The sequence below is a fragment of the Wyeomyia smithii genome, chromosome 2, assembly GCF_029784165.1.
Source record: "Wyeomyia smithii strain HCP4-BCI-WySm-NY-G18 chromosome 2, ASM2978416v1, whole genome shotgun sequence".
NCBI lineage: Eukaryota > Metazoa > Arthropoda > Insecta > Diptera > Culicidae > Wyeomyia > Wyeomyia smithii.
Window position 1 is genome coordinate 41,678,626 of NC_073695.1, and position 20,408 is coordinate 41,699,033.

The window sequence follows — 20,408 nt, forward strand, 5'->3', positions numbered from 1 at the left end:
ATCTAACTATGAAAATAAACAAAATCCGAAGAATACATAAACTCACTCACTTTTCTCAGAGATGGCTGAACCGATTTTCACGAAATAAGTGTCAAATGAAAGGTCTAGCTGACTCATAACACCCTATTGAATTTTACCGTAATCGAACTGTAACTTCGTCTGTAATGTACCGAATTGTTAAAACCACGAAACTTCATTATCTCAGAGAGTACACAACCGATTTCATCAATAGTATTATCAGATGAACGGGCTAGTTAGGGGTTAACTGATGAATTATGATTTAACACGTGGTTTCAAAGTTTGGCTGCCCTATACGTTCCCATTTCATTTGATTATATCGAACTTAAGCAACCGTTATGTATTAAATTGTTAATAAAACAACGAAATTCTATTATCTCAAAGATAACACGACTTATTTGAACATTACTAGTGTCATACGAACGAGTCATCTCTCAAACTTACAAATAACAAACTTCATAACAATTTGATATGTGGTTCAAGAGTTATGGAAGAAAAGAAATCCAAAGGCTATTTAAAACTATACCTGCTTTGATCAATATATGTGGCCACAATATAATTTAAATGTGCTATCGTACCATTTGAATGTTCCCGGTATCGCTCGTGATTGAATTGTTCGAAATTGTGAATCATTACTTTTATTTCGCTATTTATTGAGCATTTACATCACGTAAAATTTCATATTTTATACTTATATTACAACATCATTATTTTAGAACCCAAAAAGTGAATACACATTTATTGGATTGAAGCGTTCATGTAAATCTATTTTTACAAATAATAAGTTTGAATGAGAAAGGCTGGGTCTGACCGATAGGTGGATTGATTTTGGTTTTTTGGTATTTTTCGGCACTGTTAAGTCATAGTATTTTTTATTTGATTAAGGGGTAATATCTACCAAAAAAAAATTTTTTTTCTTGTCATTTTTTTTATTGGCTTAAATCATGCTGAAACTATCCTAGAATCAAAATCTACATTGCCCAAATACTGATCTATACTCAAAATTTGTTTAAACCAATTTTTACCGAGCAACTTTTATGCTTCAAAATAACATTTTTCGTTAATTTTGGCGATGCTCGTTTTTCTTTTTATTTCGAGGCTTTGTAAACTAACAGAAGTTACCTACGATCGTTATAGTGATTCAAATTTGAAGTATAAAGGTCGCTGCATCAAGTTTCGACCGTTATAGCGTCTCTACAGCACGTGTTTACTCACAATTTCCCTTTGTTTAGTCGATCAGCCATTCTCGTTGTGTACGTTCTTTGTTTGAGTTTTTCTACACGTTTTAACTGTGAGTTATATTCAAAAGTGCTCGAATGTGAGTGACAAGTTTGAGTTTTGGGTGAGATCGGACGCCAACCGCGTCAAAGTCGCTGAGCATCGCATGTCTGATATCGCGAAAGAGGCTAGGCGCAGCCTTAGATCAGATAACAAAAAGGAAAAAGAGGAAAATAAAGCCCAGGAATAACAACTTTACGGCGCAGGGATAGCTGACTGAAGGTAAAAAAATTATTAAGGGGCTTAATTATTGCGATTCTTAAGATTTATAGCATTTTGAAACTATAAACGCGTTTTTCTAAAAACCCTGTTTTCAAAATCGGCGAGCAGTACAATTCAAAAAGTTTACATCCGATTGACTTGAAATTTTAACTGTAGCTTCTTCATAAGATTATCTAGTGAAGTACACACGATTTTAGCGATTGATTAACAACAACAACAATTATAAACAATTAAAGTCGTTTTTTTTTGTCGAAAATGATTTTTTTTTCAAACCGTTGCCATTTTGCAAAGAAAAATTCTAAAAATATAATCAGGTGTGCTTCACTAGCGACACTTGTAGATAATGTAAATAATGAAAAAAAAAAAATTGTTTTGGTTGTAGGTGGAGTTCGCTTATTTACTAATCCGCTGATTAAGGATTGGAGTTGGAAAAAAACCTAAAATAGCCAGCGTTGAAGCATAGAAAATACTTTTAAACCGCTCGTGCTTTGCGGTATCGCTTAAGCGAGACTTTCATTGGTATTGGGAAATTCCTCTCTTTTATAATTAATAATATAAATAGAAAGCCATGCAGTTGATCAGCAAAGTATTCCGTAGCAAGCATTAGTTGCAATTCATGTGTTATTGCTTCCCCTTCATCAGTGCACGGTGACGGAGCAATCCGGAACGACGCACGTGTATAAATAGCAATTCCTACAAATCACACCACTTAAATCTAAAGTGCGACATACTTCTTCGCAAGTCGCCAGCTCTTCTTGAGTTCCCGTCGTCGTCGGCGTCTCGACCAAGTTTTCAAATGAAATTAATTAATATTGTTCCTGCAATTATAAAACTCTATCTCCGGAAATATGTTCAACTTGGCACGAAGTTCACTCCCAAGTAGAGTCTGGCGACTTCGAAATGAATAGCACCAGACAGCATAACAGCAGCAGCAGCCAGTGCAGTAAGTTTAGCTGCTAGTGCCGCATCGATCCAATTATTAAATTGCCTATTGAAAGTAGCAAGTGCCCGGCCGGCTGCGAGTGGGAAACTATCCGGTTGTCTCACCACGAGACACACTGGCATGCGGCTGGGAGGTCTCAGTTTCGAACTTTTATGGCCGGCAGTGCACTCTGTACGATGCACTCCGAATGAAGAATATATAGATTTCATGGGAAGAATTCCTTTTTTCGAGAAACTTTTTCCTTGCAGTTTCTGCTGCATTACTGGGAAATTTCAGCGGCGGTTGCATGGCACGAGTTTGTACATAGTATTCCACATAGTTTATTACTTTTTGTTCTTGTACAGTGTATGAATGAAATTGCAATGGTATTATTGTCTTTCAACAGTTAGTTTTGTCCGCTGTTTCTGCTCTTCGTCTGTTTGATTTTATTGTTTGGAAGGACAAAAAATTAAAATATCGCTCACACATAACAAATGTGCGATGAGATCAAAAGAGAAACAACTTACCGTTAGCATCCTTTGCCTCGAGACCTTCCGCTTCCTGTACGATCACGGTGAGAACGATAATCTTGGGTTTTTCCTCGTTGGCCGCGTGCAGCAGCCGGTAGTGTCGGTCGGCCGAAACGTTAAACACTCGCTGGGCTTGCAAATACATCTCGTCCTTGTAGTGGGCGAACTTGGGTGTACGTTTATTGTTCCGAGCGGAACCCGTCCCGTGGTCGGAACGAGGTCCCCGCGAATGGAAGGAAGAAAAGAGAACGACATTTAGTACGGTTACGGACTGCTTCCAAACATACAATGCCAGGACATGGAAAACTGAACGGGAGCAAACTTAAACGCTTAGAATGTATGCACCAAAAAGGGGCGACCATCCAAAGAGAGTACGATAAATATCATCATGCAGTCATGCAAACAAAAGAGGGAGAAAGTAGTTGTGTGCGCGTTGGAACTTTGTTCGCTCAACAGGTTCTGAGGTTCCGTTTTCGAGTTGGCTGCTTTCCATTTTCACCGTCCGTGTCGTGATTAAGCGCTGTTGGCAGACGTCTACGGGGGAACGGCGAAACGATGAAAATAGGCTTTTTAGTATTCTTTAACGTTTACTTTAAACTTCAATAAAAATTATTAAAAAATGTTACGATATCGTTTATATTTCTGGTAGTGACATATGTTGCAAATTTTGTTTATTTTAAACATTATTCTAAACATACTCTACGGAAGGCAAGTAATAAGAAAGCACGTACACGTTCAGTTGCCAAATTGTGATGTATACTTCAAAGCACTTCTGTTGTATGCTTTCCGAATACTTCGACATGCTTCCGCATAAATTTCATCGGAAAAGCGAGAGAACGATTACAAAGTAGCGAACGTTTACCCAGCAGTGCCGTGTGCCAGCAGGAGAGCATGGCTGTAAAGCCTCTCAATGGGGCTGTGGGCTTTCCGGCCGTAATCTCCAGGGAAAATCATTTCCCCCAAGCTCTGGCATCGCAATCTGCGATCGTCTGATGTCTGATGCTGGTTATCGTGTTTGTGTCATGTTTTGGTTTCTTCCAAATGGTTGTAAGGCTATGGCTGCAAACTATGGAGGCTGGTGCTGGCAGGCGGCGAAGTCGATAGAAAATTGTTTTCTGTTTTGCTTTTTTACATTCTTTTATATATGCTACACCCAGTTGTTGTTTCGGTTGAGAAAGCTACTTGAAAAATTCAGTATGCAGACTATAGAGTGGTTCAGTTTTCACTGCATCCCATCCGTTCCGTTCGGTATTCCGCCGGTTTCGCTGAAAGTGAAGGCAATGTCGTCTGCTGCAAGAGACGTTCCACATGAAGCAACAAATTGATTCGGGATGTTAACCTCTGATTCGGTTGAAAATTCACACATTTTTTCCTCATGACCGAACCTGTTGGTTCACACAGTTATGTTTCTCTTTGTGCTCGGGATTTCATGTCTGCACAACTTAAAGTAAACTTTGAATTCATAATAAAGAATCGAAAATCTATAGTCTGAACACAAACTCTCTTCCAGAGAAAAACATTTTTTTTTATGCGTACCAGATCTTTTTCACGAAAAAACACTTTCCACCTAGTCACAAGCAAAATATCAGTAAAGAATTCCCACTGCCAAAGGTCACCTGTTAAAGCTCTAACCAAAAAGGGTTCTCATCAACAGCCATGTGTTTCCAATATGTATTATAATTGAACGCTTATTGGAATGAATAACTGGAACCCAAGCAGAAGGTTAAAATAGATGAAACGATGATTGCAAGATTTCATTCTAAACGTTTCCACTTACACAGCTGCCATATCATTTTCCGATTCGGCCTGGCAAGTTTTTGGGATTGTTTACCCTCAACGTTGGGAGCTGCTACAAATCTCCCAATTACCCTTCCTGACTCTCTACTGCAGCTACCAGCCACTTCTTGTACACCTTAATCTTCAACTTCTAAATACGATTAAATTCAATAGTTTGTACTGCACACATCTGAGTCCTCAATTTTCGTTTCGCAAGTGTTTGGGAGCTATCGTCGGATACAGCTTTACGTGCCAAGACCACATATATTCCACTTTTTCTCTGGTCGAAATATCAGCTTGTCTACCGATTTCACGCAGAACCGAGCAGAACCTGTCTAACATAAGGATGTCTAACTTCTTCGCATGCTGACTGTTGTGGCTGCCGGCGGGTTAAACTCAAGATGGCGGGCGTGGGAGCCGGTGGGCGTTGCGTCGAAATGGGCCGACTAAAGCCGATAAATCCTTCTACGGCAAGGTAAAATTTGATATTCCTTTCACTGGAGAGGGTTACGTCAAGAGTTGGATTATGAAGCGGGGGAATCAGAGAGCCGCAAAGGAAAAAGGGTTCGGTTTTCGTTTGCGGTTGATTTCGGAAGCGTTCATCTGTGTGCAGAAGAAGATTGGGCTGCAATTGTTGGTGCTGTGTTACCGCATTATACACGAAAATGGGTTGAATTGAAATATGGTTAAAGTGGATTTGGAGCGATTTACTGGTACCGAGCGTTTTGCGATGAATTGTATAAACCAGTTTTTTTCCACGCCAGTGGCGAGAGAGAAAAACTGTGAGGACATTTTGTGTCACCGTCACGGTAAGGGCAGCAATATGGTTTTCATTCAAAGCACATCTTTGGAAAGAGTCAATTTCGCATAAAAAAAATGAAACACCCAAATCAGGCAAATCAATCGTGGGAGAGGAAATATTCCCGCACAAACCTTTGTGAACCTCACTGGTGAAATATATTCTGCTAAGGATAGCGTTTAATTATTTTGTTGATTCTAGCATGTATCGAATGTAAGCAAACCTAGAACGTAACGAATTCCTGCCTGGACCTTGAGTGTTGGTGTTGGTTTAGTGAACGTATACTGATAGCGTCGTTCGGTGGAAAGTCAGAAAATTACATCCAGTAACTCGTTGGTTTTCATATGATTACCTAACGTGTGCGTTCTCAGTTCATGGTACAGTTCATCACGCAGTGCACTCCAAAAGCATACCGAAGCAAAATTTACCCGCATCCCGAAGGAAAACCCGCCTTTCGCAATCATTTGTTCTAACAAAGCTTCGCTCGATGGGTCGATGCTGAAACACAAGGATCAAACACAGAACGCTGAATGAAACTTCTCACTTTCCCGTCTCGGAGGACTTAATGCCAAGCGGTCCGAGTATCGAAGGTTGTTATAACTGAAGAGGCGCCGATATTGCATATCCAGACCGGTGCCTGACAGTATCTTTTGGCTGGCTGATGAAGTTTTGAAGTGGTTTCCCGGAGTGAAACGTTAACAGATGGCGGAACAAATTGATACTGATGACTTTCCTTTGCCATCGCATTTCGGGTGTTCTGTTTGCAACGACGAGGGGCCAAGGCCAACTCAACCTGGAGGAGCGAGCTGACAAGGTGAAAGTTGAGTGTTAGTTGCGAAGGTCCCAGCAGGCGGTGACGCGCGACTAATAAGTGAGCTGTGCTTTGCATTGGAATTGGCACCTTTTGTCATTTGATTTTGGAATAGGTAGAAGATATTAAAGCGGAACTATAGTTGAATTTTGAAGGTATTCTCTGTTATGCAAGTTGAACTATCCGGAGTATCACGCTGGATAATCGAATTTTCTGGATAACCAAATCACAGAAAAAATATTCAAATTTGCAATCAACGAACGTAAAATAGTTATTTTCTTTCGTTATGTCACAATTACGCAATTGTCCCAAATATGCCGGTACGAACAGAAATGGTAACAAATATGCCATCAAGGATGGTAAAGATAAAAAAAAAAAATAATTTCAAAAAAAAAAACAAAATTAAATAATAATATTGACATTATCAATACTGTCAACGTTTTCGACGTTTTTGACATTTTTCAAATTATCCAATGGTATTTCGGACACTTTTAGGTTTTGATATTTTTGGAAATCTACGTAATTTTGACATTTTTGATATTACAGTCCTTTTTTGATTAGCACGGCCAAAAAAATTTCACCGTGAATTTGTCGAAACCGTGAATTTAGTGAAATGATAAAAATCGGACACAAGGCACAATCGAAAATTATGTTTCCAATACACTTTCTAGAACTGGAAGTATATTATTCTTGATTTAGATTTTTGTTTTTTTAAAAAGCGTGAGAAAATCGAACGTGAATTTGGCGAGTAGTGATAAAAACGACTGTTGATAAAATCGGAAAAGCACTGTATTAGCATTTGAGAAAAACCTCGCCAAATGATTTGAAAGAAGCAAATATCCATTCGACCATTTTATTTTAAATAAAACTTTGCACACGTATCTGACCTAGCAAACTGAGTTTTTTTCTTGGAAAGAAAAATTGCTTAGACTCAAGAGTAATTTTCTGAAAGTTGCGCATGTATCTTGGCTCTGGTTTCAAATCTGTTGATTTAATATAGATTGCATAGAATAATATTTTTTGAAATTCAAAACAAAGATTAAAATGAAGCATCCCTGTGTGGTGCTGTTCTTTATTCGTTGCGTGCCGAACCGAAGACGATCATCAAACATCGATTGCTCTGAAATAAGATACTTGATATAATTGGCTCCGTAGAATATTAATGTGTATTGTGCCGTGTTAAATGAATTATTTAAAACAATATGTTGGAAAATCAGGGTCTGGGGCACTGAAAAATCTGCAAAAAATCACAAGTATTTTTGACAAAATTTCGAAATTTTCTTGAAAATTTCGAGTTGGTGTTATTTTTAGTTCAAAAGATATGGGCTTTCAAAGTTGGTGCCGCAACGCATTTTCAAGCGAGAAACGCCCCTAAACCCAGCTTTCTTCAGTTTTCATACCAAAAAGTGCACCATAATGACTAAAAGTAATAGCGTGGGCGATCTTACCTCGCTGGTGCGTTCTGTACGGTTGTCTCTTAACTAAATTTTGTATTGTTTTTTTTTAGTAAAGTGTTCTACCTGCACATGAAGGTCATAAAGTATACTGTCCTCATCATTAAGTTGGGTAACAGTATAACCATATTCGGACCATTTTGCATAACACCAACTCGAACTTTTCAGGAAATTTTCGAAATTTTTTCAAGAGCGCTTGTGATTTTTTGACGAAATTTTTGATTTGTCAAAAGATCACAAGCGTTTTTGACAACATTTTGTGATGAATTTTTAGATCCTACACTGAAAAAATGGCTTTGAATGATGAAAACAAAAAGTGGTATTGAAAAAACTGGTCATCACAGATTTTTGTTTTTCATATAACTAAATCTATCCTGAAATTTTTCTTATCTATCCTGAAATTTTTCTTATCAACCAAACTGGGTAAACTTTCTCAAACGGCTCCTAAACGACCATGTATAAAGCCGCTTGCTTATCTGAAAATATCTTGAAAGAAATGTGACATGACCGATCTTATTTTGGAATAACTTTTTTAAGGGGTAATATCTACCAAACATTTTTTTTTCTTTTCATTTTTTTATCGGCTTGAATCATGCTAAAATTATCCTAGAATCAAAATCTACATCGCCCAAGTATTGATCTAAACTCAAAATTGGATTAAATCAATTTTCACCGAACAACTTTTATGCTCCAAAATAAAATTTTTCGTTAATTTTGGCGATGCTCGTTTATTTTTAATTTCGAGACTTTTTCAACTAGTAGAAGTTGCCTATGATCAATCTCGTGTTTCAAATTTTAAGTATAGAGGTCGCTGCATCAAGTTTCGACCGTTACAGCGTCTCTACAGCATGTGTTTGCTCACAATTTACATTTGTTTAGTCGATCAGCCGTTCTCGATGTTTACGTTCTTTGTTTGAGTTTTTCTATACTTTTTACCTGTGATATGACATACAAAAGTATTTAAATATAAGTGGCAAGTTTGAGTTTTGCGTGGGATCGGACGCCAACCGCGTCAAAGTCGCTGAGCATCACATGTCTGATATCGCGAAAGAGGCTAGGCGCAGCCGTACAGGAGGAAAATAAAGCCCAGGGAGGACAACTTTACGGCGTAGGGATAGATGGCTGAAGGTAAAAAAATTTTTAGGGGCTTCGTATTGCGATTCTTAAAATTTATAGCATTTTGAAACTATAAACGCGTTTTTCTCAAAACCATGTTTTCAAAATCGGCGAGCAGTAGAACTTAAAAAGTTTACATCCGATTGACTTGAAATTTTAACTGTATCTTCTTCATTAGATTATCTAGTGAAGTACACACGATTTTAGCGATTGATTAACAACAACAAAAGTTATAAATAATTAAAGTCGATTTTTTTTGTCGAAAATGAATTTTTTCTTCAAACCGTTGCCATTTTGCGAAGAAAAATTCTAAAAATATAATCATGTGTACTTCACTAGCGACACTTATGTAGACAATGAAAAAAATTTGTTTTGGTTATAGGGGGGCAAGATTTCTACTGCTTGCCGCGGAAAAACTTAAAAAAGCGGTTTACGGCAATTGCTGCACAACCGCCATTTTGTAAAAAAAATTAGCAATACATTTTTGTTCTATATTCCAAGAGTTGCTTAATCCAACGATATATTATTTATATACCTTACATCTCAAATGTCCTTTTAAAAAATCATGAAAAAAGCCTTGTTTTTTAAGCATTTGGTGGATATTACCCCTTAAATGACATTTGTCGGTGTAGGATCTCAAACTAATTTGTTTCTCAATATTATTAAATGAAAGTTCGGACCATTACCTAGAAGTCATTCCTTGACAACTTTTCTTCATCTCTTGTCATTATTCAGATATATCGATTTATGTAAATAACTTCAGCGATTCGTTGTTTTGCTTTCGTCTCGATTAGACGCGAATTGTTTATCTCCGTTTGAGTTCGCAAAATAACAATACACAAGTTATCGTACGGGTGTTTTTTTTGTCGATTAGTTCTTGTGCTGCGCGATAACAATAGCCTGCAGATATCGGCAGAAACATCTTCTGCACACTGGTAGGGGCAGGCTACCCCGCCAGTGATCTGATACGCAGCTGATATATCAGTAAGAATAATTCTCCCGCACCACTGTTACCCCGCTAGCAGCACGGACCACCATACGATCGAGCGAGTGGAAGTCAACTACAAATGGCATCTACAAGGTCGCGTGTAGGATACGGCCTCTGTGTCACAACACGAAGCTGGATCGTCATTGTTTGTTCTGCGGAGACGCTCGATTGATCTTACTATCAGCCGTGAGGTCGTGACTCAGACGTTCGGTGAAGTATTCACTTTAGAATTTTTATCATTATTATTCACATTATTATTATTGTTATTATTATAATTATAATTATTATTATTATTATTATTATTATTATTATTATCATTATTATTACTATCGTTATTAGTATTAGTATTACTGCCTTTTTTTATTTTGATCCATTATAGTTTGAAAATTGTTTTTAAAATTTAATATCAACTACTTGACCCCCCCCCCCCACATTCGAATATTTATCGTTTGTGGGTGGTAGAGCGTAACGCTCCCGCAAAATGGACGACATGCAGGTGCAACTATTCCTGTATGTGGAAACAAATGGGGAAGAGATTGAGATCTCCCCCATCAATTCCCCTCTACCTTCCCCGCTACCTAGCCCCGTACCAAGGGTACCGGCAACACGGGCGAAAGCTTACCCAGATGCTTCGGAAGGTCCGTTCGTAGTTTACTTCAGGCCCATAAAGAAGCCTCTTAACATTATACAAATAGGCAAGGACCTGGCAAAACAGTTTTCGGACGTAACCGAAATTACAAAGGTTAGACCGAACAAACTGCGAGTTGTCGTGAGTAGCTTGGAGCAAGCAAACGCAATTGCTAGCTACGAGCTCTTCACGAGAGAGTAACGCGTGTACATCCCTGCCAAGGACGTGGAGATCGACGGTGTGGTTACCGGAGGAAGCCTCACGGTCGATGACATTTTGCGTCACGGGGTTGGCTGCTTCAAGAACCCCCTGATTCAAGATCTAAAGATACTGGATGTCAAGCAATTGCATTCAGTATCCATCGAAGAAGGGAAGAAGAATTTCCTCCCTTCTGATTCCTTCCGTGTAACATTCGCCGGATCCGCACTGCCGAACTACATCTCTTTGGACAGAGTTCGTCTGCCTGTACGCCTGTTTGTACCGCGGGTCATGCATTGCCAAAACTGCAAGCAGTTAGGTCATACAGCCACCTACTGCTGCAACAAGGCACGCTGCAGCAAGTGCGGAGGCAATCATGCTGAGACCGCTTGCAGTGAGGATACTGAAAAGTGTCTTTACTGCGAGGGAACTCGGCATGACCTTTCGGCGTGTCCCGCGTACAAACAGCGCGAGGAAAAAATTAAGCGTTCCCTTAAGGAACGATCAAAGCGCTCTTTTGCAGAAATGCTTAAGAGGGCTGAGCCACCCTCGACACGAAACATCTTTTCCTTTTTGTCAACCGATGAGGGTACATCTGACGATCCCGTCGAAGGGTGTTCTTATGCCTTGCCAGATGGATCTAGGAAGAGGAGAATGCTCAACTCTCCTAATCTTTCTCGCAAAGGTCGTAAGATAACCCCTAGCGGAATGACCTATCAGACAACACAAAAAGGAAGCGGCGAAGAAAATCGAAGCAAGTACCCCCCGGTTTTAATTTCAAATCGAACCAGGAGTACCCACCGCTTCCTGGGGCACCAAAAACCCCTCGTGCACTAATTTCTCGATCAGAAGACATAAAAGAAACAGGGTTCATAAAATTCTCAGATATTCTGGACTGGATATTCAAAACATTCAACATACCAGATCCCCTTCAAAACATTCTTCTTGCCCTTCTCCCTACAGTGAAAACCTATTTGAAGCAACTCACAGCAACTTGGCCCCTCATTTCAGCTATCGAATCTTTGGAACTGCAGAAGTATCATCCCCAAATTCGATTTATTTTCACATTTGATAAACACATACAATTGTGATGCGTTCGCGCTCTGTGAAACTTTTCTCAATTCAAATGACCAACTTAATTTCCACGATTTCAACATCATTTGTCGAGATCGAGACTCACACGGTGGAGGGGTACTTATAGGCATCAAAAAGTGCTATTCTTTTTTCAGAATCGACCTCCCGTCGATCTCGAATATTGAAGTTGTTGCCATTCAAACGAATATGAATGGAAAAGACCTTTGCCTTGTTTCATTATATATTCCCCCATCCGCGCGGATTGAACAGAAGCAACTTATTGACATAGCAGAATTTCTTCCCGCACCTTTTTTGATTTTGGGAGATTTTAACTCTCACTGTTCGCTATGGGGGTCGCTGTACGACGACAACCGATCTTCTTTAATCTGTAACTTGATCGACGACTTCAATATGACAGTTTTGAATACTGGGGAAGCGACACGTGTACCTAATCCTCCAGCACGTGAAAGCGTGCTTGACCTATCCTTCTGCTCGACATCACTAGCGCTAGATTGCCGGTGGAAAGTAATCAACGATCCCCACGGTAGTGATCATCTTCCAATCGTTATATCAATTGCTAATGGTTCAACTCCCCCGAACCCAATCAATATTTCCTACGACCTTACACGTAATATTGATTGGAAGTGTTATGAGTCTATTATAGCGCAATCTATCGAGACTCACGAGGAACTTCCTCCGGAGGAAGAATACGCGTTCTTAGCTGGCTTGATAATCGACGCTGCGACTCAAGCTCAGACGAAACCGATACCCGGGGTAACGATTAGACAGCGCCCTCCCAACAAATGGTGGGACAAAGAGTGCTCTGAGCTGTACGCGCGAAGGTCCGCGGCGTATAAGGACTACCGGGGCACTGGGCAGGCAGATGAAGAGCTTAGTAAAGGCGAAAAAACGCGGGTACTGGCGGCGGTTCGTAAACGCGTTGTCGAGGGAAACAGCGATGAGCACTCTTTGGGATAGCGCCAGGCGCATGCGGAATCGTGACGTTTCGAATGAAAGTGAGGAGTATTCAGATCGCTGGATACTCGATTTTGCCAAAAAGGTCTGTCCGGACTCTGTACCGGAACAGAAAACTCCATTTTCGATGTTGGAATTTTCAATGGCTCTCCTGTCGTGCAACAATAAGGCTCCAGGGTTAGATAGAATAAAATTCAACCTGTTGAAGAATCTACCCGACTCTGCAAGAAGACGCTTGCTGAATTTGTTCAACAAGTTTCTTGAGCTAAATATTGTTCCGCATGACTGGAGGGAGGTAAAAGTCATTGCTATTCGGAAACCCGGGAAACCTGCCTCTGATCACAATTCATATAGGCCGATTGCGATGCTCTCTTGCCTCCGGAAATTAATGGAGAAAATGATCCTCTTACGGTTAGACAAATGGGTCGAAACAAACGGGTTACTTTCTGATACTCAATTTGGCTTTCGCCGGGGCAAAGGGACGAACGATTGCCTAGCGTTGCTTTCTACTGAAATTCAACTAGCCTTTGCTCGAAAAGAGCAAATGGCTTCTGCGTTCATGGATATTAAGGGGGCTTTTGACTCTGTCTCTGTAGAAGTTTTAAGCGCGAAACTTCATTCGCAGGGACTTTCGCCAAATTTGAATAACTTTTTGCTCAAATTGTTGTCAGAAAAGCATATGTATTTCTCACATGGCGATTCGACAACTTCCCGAATTAGTTACATGGGCCTCCCCCAGGGCTCATGTTTAAGTCCTCTCTAATATAATTTTTACGTCAATGACATCGATGAATGTCTTGCAAATTCATGCACGCTAAGGCAACTTGCAGACGATAGCGTTGTATCCATTACTGGTAGCGAGGCTAGCGATCTGCAAGGACCATTGCAAGATACCTTAGACAATTTGTCTGAATGGGCTCTTAAGCTGGGTATCGAATTCTCTCCGGAGAAAACTGAGCTGGTCGTTTTTTCTAGGAAGCATAACCCAGCTCAGCTGCAGCTCCTACTAACGGGTAAAACGATCACTCAGGTTTTAGTCGCTAAATATCTCGGGGTCTGGTTCGACTCTAAATGCACCTGGGCTTGTCATATTAGGTATCTGACACAAAAATGCCAACAGAGGATCAATTTTCTTCGTACGATTACCAGAACCTGGTGGGGTGCTCACCCAGGAGACCTTCTAAGGTTATACCAAACAACGATATTGTCAGTTCTTGAGTACGGCTGTTTTTGCTTTCGCTCCGCCGCGAACACGCACATTACAAAATTAGAGAGAATACAATATCGTTGTTTGCGTATTGCCTTGGGTTTCATGCAGTCGACCCATACGATGTGTCTTGAAGTGCTTGCGGGTATTCTTCCGTTGAAACATCGTTTTTGGAATCTCTCTTACCGGTTACTAATTCGTTGTACGGTCATGAACACGTTAGTAATTGAAAATTATGAGAGGTTGGTCGACCTTCAATCCCAAACTAGATTTATGACTTTATATTTTGACTACATGGCTCAAGATATTAACCCTTCTTCATACGTTCCCTTCAATGTCGCACCTTTAGATACTTCTAACAATGCTATATTCTTCGACACCACCATGAAAGAAGACATTATTGGTATCCCGGATCAATGGCGCCCACAAGAGATTCCAAAGATTTTTTCAAATACGTTTAAACATGTGAGTTGTGATAAAATGTTTTATACTGACGGATCTAATCTAGATGAGTCCACTGGCTTCGGTGTTTTCCACGAAAATTTTACCGCCTCCTACAAACTCGTACTCCTGCTCCCGTGTACGTCGCAGAACTCGCTGCTATTCAGTACTCTCTTGGGATCATCGAAACCCTGCCCATAGACCACTACTTCATCTTCACCGACAGTCTCAGTGCCATTGAGGCTCTGCGATCGATGAAGACTGTGAAGCACACCCCGTATTTCCTGGGGAAAATACGGCGGTTTTTAAGTGCTTTAACAGATAAAAATTACCGGGTTACCTTAGCGTGGGTCCCTTCTCATTGCTCCATTCCGGGCAATGAAAAGGCTGACGCTTTAGCTAAGGTGGGTGCTATTGATAGCGATATTTATGTAAGACCAATTGCTTATGATGAATTTTATAGCATTTTGCGTCAGAGAACACCCAACAGTTGGCAGTTATCATGGAACTCAGATGAACTGGGACGGTGGCTATGTTCCATTTTTCCTAAGGTATCGACGAAAGCATGGTTCAAGGGGTTGGATGTAGGTCGGGACTTCATTCGCGTGATGTCCAGACTTATGTCCAATCACTATACGTTAAACACGCATCTCTTTCGTATAGGGCTTGTAGACAGTAATCACTGCGTTTGTGGCGATGGCTACCATGACATCGAGCATGGTTTGGTCGTGTACCGAATACTGTGGTGTTAGGTCCGAGCTTATAGATTCCCTTCGGGCCCGAGGAAAACAACCGAACGCACCCGTTAGAGACATTCTGGGGAGCGGTGATCTCCAGTACATGACACAGCTATACGGGTTTATAAAAAACGCTGGAATTAAAATTTGAATTTTTTTTATCTATTTGCTAGATTACAATTCCCGTCATAAAATGAATGAAAATGATACACCATGGTGGAGACACTAAAACGAAGACTCGGCTCCTTTATGTTCACGCAGACACCTCAGACCAAAACTGCTCAAATGGAACATCACTGCTTAGCCATGTACAAATAAATGAATTCTGTAACTCAATATAGCTAAAATCAAAATTGTAACTCCCCTCCTCTCACCTTAAATTCCCACTAGCTCGTAGTCGGCCGCGAGATATAAAAAATGTGCCTCCCTCTTTTCCCTGCTAACTTAGAATTAGAAAAAACATGTACTTGGCTCAGTTAAACATAATTTGTATCGTGCCGTGTCAAATAAACTATTTTAAACCATCAATAAATAACTTTAGCCCTTTTCGAATGTTGGTACAGATAAATATTTTGTAAAAAAATGCAAAGTTGAATTCTGAAAGATTGCTACCAGCCTCTCAGTCGAGTTGGCGTGAAATTCTTTTACTATGGTTTACGTCCGACGTTTCGACTTTTCGGACGTGGCCTTCCTCAAACTTGCGTTTAACGAAAAACGGTACAGCTTTATATTCCCTTAGGAAGACCAAGTCCGAAAGGTCGAAACGTCGGATATAAAACTCTGTGGCGTTTTGATCCACCGTTTCCCTGATAAAAACTTGATATAAAAAATGAGATGACCCTCTTTCCATAATCACTATTGGTTTATAAAATCAATCGGCAAAAAGTATTTTTCCAATATTTCCAAATGTAAGTTCAGGAAATTTTCTAAAAGTCATCCTTTGGGAGAACTATGTAGAACGCACCAGCGCACAATGGCAGGTCTCTGAACAAAAGTCGAAAAAAAAACTAAAAATCTTCTTGAAATTGATAATGAAACTTGTTGATTCAAAATCGAATGAAAATTGAGGAAGTTCAATCTGGAATGATGATTTTTGAACATGCGAATCATCGAAATTATCTGACACAATAACATTCAAAGTGCTGCCAAAAATTGATACAAGCTTGTTTGGTAGCAATCATAATTTTTATCGAAAATAGCATTGAAATCGAGTATACTAGAATAAGCTTCGTCATACATTTTATGTATAGATTCTACATTATTTCTATACGTTCAATGTCGCTTAAAAATGATTAGAAGTGCTGTAAACTGCGTAAATGCTTAACTGCTGCGTTTTGTACTGTTCTCCCACACATGCGGCTTTAAATGATGAATTAAATGATGAATGTTTCTCTACAGAAGTGCGACATAAAGAATAAAATATTTGAAAAACTGTAGAATTGTCTGTGAATCTGTCCAACATGTTATTCATTGTAATATGGAATTTATTGTACTATGAATATTTTAATTAATTTAATGTGATTTATTGTACTATGAAATTTAATTACCTATGAATATTTCAATTTATTTCACTAACTTTCATCATTTTTACCTAAAAACGATCGAAATAAAACTGAGGTAGGAGAACTGCTACATTATTCATCTCATTAAGCCGATATTCACGAAGAATGCATGGATTAAACACCAAATTTTCACGAAATCATTGATCAAATAAACTAAATATGCTTACGTGCTCTTATGGAATCGTTCAGCATTGTATATTTAGTAAAATTAGCTAGATTTATCCCGAATTTTGTAAAAAAAAAACATTTTTCACAACGCTTCCATATCCATCTCAAAACTTGAATCACTGCCCAATTACTCATCTCACGACGCCCCTATATTCATCATACTGTTAATCATGAACCAATCACATTATCATGAATGAACGTAGCCGCAGCCCGTCTTAGTAGGTTACCTAGATATCCGCTATAGTTGTTTACGTGCAAAATTGGTAACCTAGGTAACCACTACAGTGCTGTAGATTTATGTCAATTATCTCGGAATAATCCATCATTTTCAGTAGGATTTTTTCGTATTAACAGAAGCTGATTTGGCAACTTTTGATTTTCTTCAACGCAGTGAAAACAGATGAAAACACATACAGATGAAATTTAGGAAAGATTAAAGTATTCTTAGTGTAGTAAGTGATTTTGTTCAGTGAATAAAATCAAAATGGTCCGATAGTGATGAAAAAAAACTTTGGTTGGCTGCTGAACGAGTCCCGCTTTAGCCGTATATAACAATGCGCGGATTTTGTTTTCTGAGGTAGGTAATTGGATTGAATCAGTTTTCGAGTGCAGATGCCCGACTATTATATCAAATTTAGTGCTTTTAAGTGAGTTTTTGGGGATTATACTTTATGAGGAATCTAAAGTGAACTAAGAAAAATCCATTCCATGGATAAGCAGATTGGTTTAGTTAGAAAATATGCTTTTTTTCTGTTTTCAATTGTGTTTTCATGTTGTATGAGAGAATATATGGGCTAAGATGAATAATGGAGCAGTTCCCTTAGAATGCACTGTGAATCCATTGCTTTGATTTTACTTTTGAAACTTTAAGCGATTCTCACTTCGTGTGCTTATTTCTGTTAGGGGAATATGAGCCTGGTACCCGTGGTTCTGTTAGCGATGTCGGTCGGCTAGCTCTCTCACAAGGTTGTGATATCGGGTTAGATTCCCGATCTGGTCGAGGATCTTTTGGAGCTGGAAATTTTCTAGACTCAGCACTGGGTCACGGTGTATTGTTGTTCTTATCCTACAGCATGCAAAATGTGCCGAAAACAATATCGATAACGAATTCTCTCTACTAATATAGTTGATCGAGACCTACATTAGCCTTCTACATTGGAGCATATTAGACTTTGTTGTTGGTTTCCCTCACTATTTTTTTAACAGCAAAGGTAATTTAAAAAAAAAAACATCTAAATCAAGTATTTTAGAATATGCTTCATCATAACCGTACATTATACAGATCTTTACAATCATCCTACGTGATCAATGTCGCTTAAAAATTATTAGAAGTACTGTAAATTGCATGAATATTCAACTGGCGCGTTTTGAACAGTTCTATTCTACAACGATTGGTATAAGAATATCAGCCTTTTTAGTTAATAATGCACTTTTTCTTGTTTTGTTTTGTAATAACTGTTACTTAAAAACGCTACATTAAAAATTCGTCAAATCGCAGCTTTTTTTTCGGAGCAAAATATGCCCCTAGTAGAACTGAGCACGTGTAGTGATAAATCGCTTGAAGTCATTATATAGTTGTTCACCATACGTAGAATAATGCTTGTCAAGATTATCGCTGTGTTTGGAGCAAAATTTGCTGTTTCCAAAATAATATTACCTTATGGGGACGCTCGGTTATAAGTAAAGATAAGATTATGGGGACGCACGGTTATAAGTAAAGATAAGTGTGCCCTAATGCAGTATGCACAAACAACCTTGCGTCCACACTTTCAACATTCCCAACTAGACTTGCAATTATTTTATGAATCATTTCGCTAGCAAGGGCGATGGGCTTTCGACCGAATTTACCCTGTCCGGGCCCTGTTGTCATCGAGAGAAGAGGCGAACAAAAAGTGGAGGCCGGAAGCGAGTTTAGTCGAAGAAATTTAATGGCTTTTATTCTCGTGTGTTCTCTGCTGTCCGTCAGATGTCGCATGACATCCTGCGGAGTACAACAATGTAGACGTTAGTGTAGCACTAGAGAATGGCTTTCGCTTACTTTCTTCAGCGTGTGATGGTTGTAGGTTTGGATCCCGGACCTCGTGGGACATGATTCTGCAACTATGGTAACGAAAGGTGGATGATGGAAGTTTTCAATTACGTTGAAAACGGGTGCCACTAAGTTAAAGTTATGACGGAGAGTGCAGATTGGACTGGAAAGCTTCTGTACTGTCTGTACGCTCGAGTGGTGGCAAAGCGAGTGTCGTGGATGGGCAGACTTCCGATTGGGACTGGAGGCGGAAAAGGAATCACGTGTGGTTTGTTGTGTACGTGTTTCATTCGCTGATGTGGCATTTTGTCAGGAAATTGAATGGGATGAATTCGTCGGAGCGATGAGAGTGGAACCGTGAAACGGAATTAGTTTTCCCACGTTGTAACCGGAATTTGAAAAGCGCAAGAGTCATACTCCGAAATTGACAGCCGTCGAAATACATTGGCAAGACATCCATGCCGTAATTGTTTCCCTGATACTAGTAAGGCACATGAGCTTTCGGGGGGATTTAGCAGACACAAATAACTGAATTAGTACGTAAGCCTTTGATCCAGCGTTGAATGGCGCTCCATTCGGAGCAGCACCGGCTTTATTAGAGTTATTACTTACTGTCTCCTTCTGTTGATTCACCGCCTAACCAGCTGCAACAGATATCCGGGTAATTTCGTTCCGGTTGTTCGCAGCCGCCCTCCGGAATCGGATTACGCTAAACGATGGCTGGTGGTTGTGGAAAGTTTGAGGATGCAACCGCATCGACTGGCGGGTGTCCTTCGTTGGTGGTGAAGATGCTGATTGCTGGTACTAGTGGGTATGTTCGATCGGTTTAAAAGTAAGAGATATCCCAATCGAATGGTTACGACGGAAGCCCGTTGAATAGCCTGTGGGTTGCAGTTTGCAGCGCTTACATTACACTGATTGTAAGCAAAAACGAAAGAACGAACGCGCACACAAACGGAAAATAATTGGATGAACATCGTTTCGATCGCATCGTACTGATGTTGATGTTAGTTAGTATCGAGAAAGGGATGTGAGGTAGATATATTTACTTGCAGTAGCTTTTTTCCGCTGTACTACCGGGTCGGACGACGGTTGGCGCCGCACATACAGACAGACACACACAGAGAGAGAGATAGAGAGACGCACGCGACGTTGAAGACCGGTAGCAGCGGCAGATCGACGGTGACGGTGCACAGTGTTTTATTTTTTCATAATACACATATAGTCATTGGAGGATAACAGAGAAGATAGTCCAGGTGAAAGATAGTGCGCAAAAAGTGGGAGAGACAGAAGAGAAACAAGAGAAGAAAAGGATAAACGATAGATTTTTCTCCTGTACGAGATATGGGAAGACTAGGGTTGTACTTTTGCAACGGTTGAATGTTGGTGCACTAGTAACTAAGTTACTTACTACCAGAGGGGTGGGAGTTGGGGGTAGTAATTGTGCGAGGTGTGAAAAATTAACAGAAGACTGG

The 20,408-nt window shown here is 39.8% G+C and overlaps 1 protein-coding gene across 4 annotated transcripts in view; it reads right to left on the reverse strand.

The window, feature by feature from the left end:
- LOC129719689 (BAI1-associated protein 3) overlaps positions 1 to 20,408 on the reverse strand; it is a 240,006-nt gene that overhangs the window by 104,233 nt on the left and 115,365 nt on the right. For 2 of the 4 annotated variants that reach the window (XM_055671082.1, XM_055671080.1), the window contains 2 exons: positions 19,983 to 20,006; positions 2,968 to 3,136 (listed from right to left, as the gene is read on the reverse strand). In XM_055671082.1, coding sequence (XP_055527057.1) covers positions 2,968 to 3,136; positions 19,983 to 20,006 — 193 coding nt within the window. The remainder of the gene's footprint in view (positions 1 to 2,967; positions 3,137 to 19,982; positions 20,007 to 20,408) is intronic. The other 2 variants (XM_055671083.1, XM_055671081.1) reach the window with 1 other exon arrangement.